The sequence below is a fragment of the Parus major genome, chromosome 1A (genome assembly GCF_001522545.3).
Source record: "Parus major isolate Abel chromosome 1A, Parus_major1.1, whole genome shotgun sequence".
NCBI lineage: Eukaryota > Metazoa > Chordata > Aves > Passeriformes > Paridae > Parus > Parus major.
The window spans coordinates 42,490,702-42,497,699 of record NC_031773.1 but is presented as its reverse complement, the minus strand read 5'-3'; the positions used below and the strand labels follow the sequence as shown (position 1 = coordinate 42,497,699).

Here is a 6,998-nt window from a genome sequence, read left to right as displayed (position 1 = left end):
TTCTCAGTTTTCCTTTAAGTAAAGTGAAGAGGTTTTCTAACATTCCAGGTATAAATTTGAAAATCTGAAACTCCAAGACTCAAAAAAAAAAACCAAACCAACACATGGCTGTGTGAAAAAAAGGCTTAGGATTAAAGTCCTTATCATGATTTTTGGTTGACTCATGGGCATTAAACCTGTGAAACTGGCTTTGCCGCACACTCTGTACTAGCAATTCAAGATTATATATATATCAGTTATATATATATGTATATATATCAGTTAGAAGTAATTTTTATAATCTGAGGGGCCCACAATTTAAAAGCTAGTGCTGCAAACAAGCTACAACATCCATAATGCAAAGAAAAAAAAATTAGGCACTGAATTTTTTTTTAAAATGTTTGAACAACATGTCTGAAAATTTTCATGTCTGAAAATTCACAAAGTCTACATGCAAGAGCTTTGTACCGCTGAAATCTAATCATGTTCTATCATTAGATTTTTTTGTACCAGAACAAATCATTCCTCTGTGCTGCGTTAGAAAGAAGCCGAGCTTTCTGCAAGCTATACTGTGGTTTAGTTTTACTAGTGCAATGCATCAGCCCTAGGACTGGCATCCTAATGAGGACAAGAACGGTGCTTTCATACAAAGAGGACTAGTTCCCCCTCCAGTCTGTTTAAAATATTGTTCACAGCTTCGAGCACACTATAGTTACAGAGCCTGCTTTTCCTCACAGGAACTAATACAAATGATATGAAGTCTAGGTCAATATGCTCAGTGTTTGGTGACTTGATTCCACATCACAGTAACTAATCTTGATTAGTTATGAGAATCACCACCTTTCACTTTGCCAGCACTCCTTGTCCTCAGCCTGTCATTTGCCCTTGTGCTTTGGAGAACTGTTATTAAAAAAAACAAGGTTCTCTGATCTGCCCCTTCTTGTTCCTCAGAGCTTGGCTGTGCTGTGGGGTACACTTGGCCTGTGACTGCTTACATGGTCTGGCAGCAGCAAGCCATAAATCATTTCTTATATTTGCAACACAGCAGTCTCATTGCACCCCAATGCTCTTATCTTCTCAGTCAGCTTGCTCCAGCACTGGTATTCATGATTTTAAACCCCCAGGGATTTATTTTAAAGGTCTTTAGTACAATGTGTTTACCATTGAGACCCCAAGCATATCACCCTGGCAGAAAAAGCACAGTAGTAGAATGTTAACACACCAGCAGATTAGAGTGTTTGTGACTGTGATGAAAGTTATTCCATACAGCAGTTCTCTCACCACATGGTAGAGCTAGACAAGAACTGTAAGAAAAGATTCATCAGAATGAAAAGTGTTCCCAGAAACACAGTTTTTTGACAGGCTCTGCTCACAGGAAAAGCTCTTCAGCCTGAGGGTGGCAGATCTTAGCAAGACTGATGACAAGAACCGTGTGATTATGACACATACCTAGAATACATAAGCTCTTTGGGCATGGGAACCAAAGGGTGGTCACCATATAATGTGAGAAACTTCCAAATACATTTTGGCAAGACGGGGGGAAAATTTTACATAACAAAATATTTTGGTTTGTTTTTCAGAAGAAAACTCCTCCCATTTCTATACTAAAGCTTGAGTTGAAAACAGGGACAGAAAATTTAAGCCATGGAAGAGGAGAAACCCACCTTTTGCATAGAAAGAAAAAGAACATATCAAGTATATGTCATACCAAGGTGCTATCCACTCTGCCTCAGGTTCCTGCTGCCTTCTTTTTCTCAAAGGCTCAGCTACTCATTTCTGCCAGCATGTTACAGACAAAACTGAGTGTATAACACTGGGAGTTTAGATGCAATAAATAAGCTGGTTGGTGCCCCAGAATTTATGAGAAGGGACAGAATGTCCTGACAGTACAACAGAACAGTTAAGTCACAAAGAAAACAGGATTATTTTATGTTGTTTCTATTTCAGCCTGGACAAAGCTAGATTACAGCAAGTCTTGACAACCCTCCTTGTTCAAGTACAGGTCTCTTTGCTTTAATTAACAAATAAGCTAGGGAAATAATTAAAACTATTAATTTGTTGACTAAGGATGAGTCCATGTCCTTGCTTCTCTTTTTACTGCTCTCCTATTATTCTTGTCCTGTGTATTTTTTCTGTTAAATACTTTACATTTGGGCTGAAGAATGGGTACTGAGGGTCTTAGTCTTCTCTTCCTGTTTGGAAGACTACTGTAACAGAAAAAGCAGTGTCCTATGCTAATACCCAACTACAGGAATTCAGCAGGTAGCCCCTAAGCCACTAATCTGAATGTAATCCAGCTATACTTTTGAGCAGCACCACAAAGGCAAAGCAGGGGTATTCATCCTCAGTGATACATGTGCTTTTATCTGAGTATTAGCTGGGAAATTATATAAGTTCCTATATAAGAACACTCTTTCCTGAATAGTAGCAAATCCATACATACAAAGATTGGGAGATAGTTGTGCACTTTGATTTACTTTATTGAGTAATCATCTGATAGCTACAATGGTGAATTGGAAGTTAAAAAATAAAATAAAATAAAAAGAAATAAAGAAAAAGAAAATAAAAAACAAGAAAAAAGTAAACCAACCCCCTTAAAAAAATCCACATCGTATTTCCCCACATTTTGGGAAACAGCCTGAAGAAAACATTCTACACTGTAGAAGACACATGTAACTGCTGAAATCCATGTCTTGACATTGAAACTGCAAGTCTGAAGCATATAGTTCTAAAGCCTCCACCAAAAGAGGCTTAATAATAATAGCATGGATACATCACCACTGTGAAGATGTTAACATGTTAAGGATTCTGGGATACCAATCTGGTATAATCAGCAATATACTGGGTTCCTGTGAAAGATGTAGCATTTCCTCTTAAGGTCAGCTTTCAGAGAACTTTGAAAAACAGTATTTTAGACTCATTATTTACAGTACTCCTTTGCTTACAGAAAAGCAGGAGAGTAGTTCAATAAAAACTGAATACATGATCATTTTTCTGACTGGATTTGATTAGTTGCATAACTTTAGTAAGATTATCACAGTGTGATCTAGTTAAGCTTTTAGGATTATATGAACACCAGCACCAAATTAATCTTGGAATCAGACAACTGAGATACTTGTAAACTCCCTTATGTCTCTGACCACTTATGAAGTCTCTCCCGGTCCCACTGCTTCAATAAGCATTTGATAGCTAGTGCAGCATTTTATTGACAAAGCAACACAATCTGGACAGATTCCTGGCTTCTCTCTCCTCGCAAGAATAGCATGCCACCTTGTCAAACCCCCAAGGATGCAAACTAGGATTATTTTACATAAAGTCTCCCTTTGTAGCATCTGAAATAAAAACCTTTCCCTCAGAACTGCCACTGTTTTGATAGTGAATTCCATGCCGAGTCGTACAACTGGTTACTCAGTTCTTTGGCTGATTTAAAGAATTGCATTCAAAAGTTACTCTGTGCTAGAGGCATTTAGAAAACGTATTTATACCTGGTATTGATACTCTTTCAAGTACTCTTTTAGTCTTGTTGGTAATGGCAGCTCCCAGATCTGATTTGTGCTCTTGTTTATAGCTATTCTGCAGCGGTGTTGCAGAGATGGAGCAGACGTATAGAGGGGTTTGTTCAAGTAAAGATGAACTGTTCCATTTGAAGGTGTTTCAGTTCTATCTTTGCACATAAGAACATAGTACTCAATCAAATGCACAACGCTGTTGAACTGTTTAAGTCTAGATCTGACACAAGTGATGGAGTCCAGTCTAAACTTGCCATCTTGATATTCTATACGTAGATTGGTCGGTCCCGCTGATGTTTTTACCGATATAGTCAGTAGATACTCTGAATGCGAGCTATCCCTAACCAAAAAGGTCCCTTCGGGGGCATCCTGTAACCTTTCTTTGGCTTCAGCAACAGTCATGTTGCCCCAGTACCATCCTGTTAAAAGATGAGAGAAAGAGGGGATTTGTTTATTCTTGTTTGTTTTAAAAGCTGCTCTCTGGCTGATATACTTCTAGTCACCTATTTCTTCTGTTGTTTGAAAGCCAAAGTCCTGCAGGCACAGTAAATTTTTATTTGCTATTTAAATTCATTTGTTTTACAATGTCTCGTTTTGACAGAGCCTTCCAGGTCACTTTTTATTTTCATATCTATGCATGCACACGCACAAACTTTCCCGCAGAGTACTGCGAGGCCGCCCCTGAAGCAGGAGGGACGCGTCCCGCGGCTCCCTGCTGCTCTCCCGCCGGGGCCAGCGCTGCGTCCGCAAGGCACAGGCTGGCAGCCCGCAGAACGCCCGCTTTGGGTAACTCGGAGTAGGCTGCTGTTGAAATGAGCTTTGTCTAGCGATCGAAAGCAGAGGGATAAGAAAAGAACTTCGGCGAGGTAGCTGCGGTCCTGGCGCGGCTGCGATAAAGACAAAAAGCCCTTCCCTCCGCCCGCAACCAAGCCCCGCGTCCTGCGGGGCCGGGCGAGTCGCCGCCGCTCCGGCGAGGGGACCGCAGGTACGCGGGGCCGAGGGGATGCGGCGCCTCGGCCGCCCCGGCCGGCGGCAGCGCCCGGCCCTCTCCCGGCCGCAGATCCTGGGCTGCTGCCGGGGCGCGGCGCTGCCGGCGCTTTCGCTTCGGCCGCCGCAGTCCGCGGAAGGTCGGAGTCGTCGCCGCCCCTCTCAGCCGCGGGAACGCGACCTCGCAGCGCCGGGCGGCGATGGCCAGGCGTCGCACCGCCGTCCGGATCCCCTCTCGGCCCGGCGGGGATCCCCGCCAAGCCGCTCTGCCTCCCCCCGGACGGCGCCGCCGCCCAGGGCGCTTTCCCCCTTCCCGGCCGCCCGGGCTTACCTGCCCGCCGCAGCTCCTCCATAGCCGCGGCCAGCTGCTCCGCCTCACGGCACTCCTCGGCAACGGGCGCCGCCGCCCCGGGGTGCCCCCAGCGCTCCCCGGAGCTCTCCGCGCTCTCCAGGGACTCGGCGGAGCGCAGGGTCATGGGCGGCGGCGGCGGGCGCGGCCCCGCTCGCAGGCAGGTCGGGGGCTGCCGGCAGGAGAGGGCTCCGCTTCGCCGCCGCGGGGTTCAGCGCCGCGCCGGGTGCATGGTCCCGGCCCCCAGCCCGGGCGCCGCCTGCGAGCCGAGAGAGAGCGTGGTTAGCGGCGAGCCCCGCGAGAGGCGCTCCCTACGCAGAGCGTCTTTCTGGCGATCCCGCTTCGGAACTTCCCAGCATCCAGAGGAGGGACCCGAGGCGAGAGATCACCTCCCGGCGAAGCGGGGGAGGGACATCTCCTCCCCCCCGCCGCCCAGCCTGTCCTCGGCGGCTGCGGCGGCCCGAGAAGGTGGTCTCGCTTTATCGCAAAAGGCGAACCCGCTGATGCCCCTCTCCCTCGGCTGGGGCAGGCGAGCCCGGACGGCAGCTCTGGGGCTTTGGGGAGGAGGTCGTGGGGGAGAGCCGTAAAGGTATGAGAGAGGAGGGGTAACCAGCAGCGCGGGACAGAGGTCCCAGCCCCGGCGCTGCCCGGGTTTCACGCTGCGGGGCGTACGGACGGTACGCACCGACGCCTTCCAGTAAGGTCATCCGCGAAGTTGTACCTCTAGGAACGGGAGCCCGGCATGGGCCATGCTCCTGGGGTGGGAGACCTCCTCTCGGGCAGCGGGGTAAACGAGGAGTTGCGGGGCGGGTATGCTGGCAGCGCCGGCTCCGGGGGCTCGCCGGCCGCTTGGGAACGGAAGGGGCAGCGCGGTGGAGGACGCGCTATAATTAGAGCGGGGCAGGAAATATGCTTTTCCCGCTCCATTAAATGCTGATATTAGGGGGGAAAGAAAATTTAAAAAAAATCTTTCCTCTTGGCTGAAACTAACGGGAGGGACAAAACGAGCCTCTTCTCTCCTGGGAGTACCGCCACAACAGGAGCGACACAAAGCCGGGCAGTACCAGCGACGGGGAGCCTAGCCGGTTTGGCCGGAGAGAAGGGACGGAGCTCACGGGGAAGATCCGGAGCCCCCCGCCGATGCTTGCGAACCGGGCAGCCTCTGCCTGCGGGTGCGCAGCAGCCGCCAGGTGAGGGGTTATGCTGAAGTGGTTCCTCCCTTAACAAGTTCCGCAGCAGAGCTCAGAAACTTTTCCAAATTAGACTGTAGTGGCAACTGATAGTGTGTTCTGACGGGTTTCTATCCCAACATATGTAGGCACACACCCGGGAACCCCTCGACAAAGCCCATCCCCTCCTTCCCCTGCGCAGAAGCTCCCGCCGCCGGCTCGGTGACCGGGCGCAGGTGCGCCTGTCACCGGAGAGGCTGCGGGCGCCGGGCCGACGAGCGCAGGTGGGAGCAGCTCTGCCAGCGGTGTCCGGGCGCGACCCCTTTTGAAAGGGAGGCTCCGGGAGCGCCTAGCCGCTAAGCGCCGCCGCCACGGGAGTTCGGTGGGGACGGAAGGCTTGCGAGGCGGTGGCGGCTGGCTGCAGCCGGGCGTCCCCCGGCCGAGGCGAGGAGCGCCGGAGCAGCCTGCCGCCGGCTCCGGGAGTGCCTTCATCCCGGCGGTCGGCAGCGCCGTACCGAGAGCGGGCGGCGGGCTGCCGGCTCTCGAAGCGCGGCGGGGCATAGGGCGGAGGGGAGCAACGACAAGGGGACTCACCCGGGCTCGGCGGGATGGGGCTGGGGCCGTCGCTGCCGCCGCCTGGAGGTGGGACGATCAGGTTGTTCTAGGTCCCGGCAGCGTCGGGGGGCCGAGGAGACACAGCACCCGCCGCCGGGGAGAAGCGTCGAGGTTGTGCTGGGGCGGACAGAGGCTGCCGGAGGAAGATGGTGCTCCTGGGGAAACAACACCCTCCGCTCCCCCCCCCTCTCCCCGGCGCGGGCGGTCTGCTCGCCTTTGATTGCGAGGCGAGGGCATCCTGCCCCCGCCGCTCCCCCCTCCCGGGATGGTTACATACAAAGGCTGCTTTCCAGGAACTTTCCAGGAACCGCATCATGTGACAGGACCCGCTCCGGCGCCTCCGCCGCGATCGCGGCCAGCCGGGGCCGACGCACCGAGCCGCCGCCCCTG

General features: G+C 51.3%; 1 protein-coding gene and 1 long non-coding RNA gene across 3 annotated transcripts in view; one reads left to right on the top strand and one right to left on the bottom strand.

Moving 5' to 3' along the window:
- Positions 1–2,435: 2,435 nt before the first annotated feature.
- On the bottom strand, positions 2,436–6,984 carry SOCS2 (suppressor of cytokine signaling 2). Of its 2 annotated transcripts, XM_033514223.1 has the most exons (4): positions 6,886–6,984; positions 6,588–6,741; positions 4,807–5,083; positions 2,436–3,907 (listed from the first exon to the last, which is right to left on the bottom strand). In XM_033514223.1, exons 3-4 carry the CDS (start codon positions 4,949–4,951, stop codon positions 3,459–3,461), a joined length of 594 nt encoding a protein of 197 aa, XP_033370114.1. In that variant the 5' UTR covers positions 4,952–5,083; positions 6,588–6,741; positions 6,886–6,984; the 3' UTR covers positions 2,436–3,458. The 2 variants fall into 2 exon arrangements, with proteins under 2 accessions (XP_033370114.1, XP_015482984.1); XM_015627498.3 differs by lacking the exon at positions 6,886–6,984 and having other exon boundaries at positions 6,588–6,834.
- LOC117244400 overlaps positions 5,190–6,998 on the top strand; it is a 23,218-nt gene continuing 21,409 nt past the window's right edge. The window contains exon 1 of the long non-coding RNA XR_004497393.1: positions 5,190–5,413. This is a non-coding gene — a long non-coding RNA (uncharacterized LOC117244400). The remainder of the gene's footprint in view (positions 5,414–6,998) is intronic.

What these genes read in the sequence shown, in the direction of transcription:
- SOCS2 (XM_033514223.1), bottom strand. Translation starts at nt 4,951, where the DNA reads ATGACCCTGCGCTCCGCCGAGTCCCTGGAGAGCGCGGAGAGCTCCGGG. An exon ending in GGAGGAGCTGCGGCGGGCAG is followed by an intron (nt 3,908 to 4,806) that starts GTAAGCCCGGGC and finishes ATCTTTTAACAG; the next exon opens with GATGGTACTGGGGCAACATG.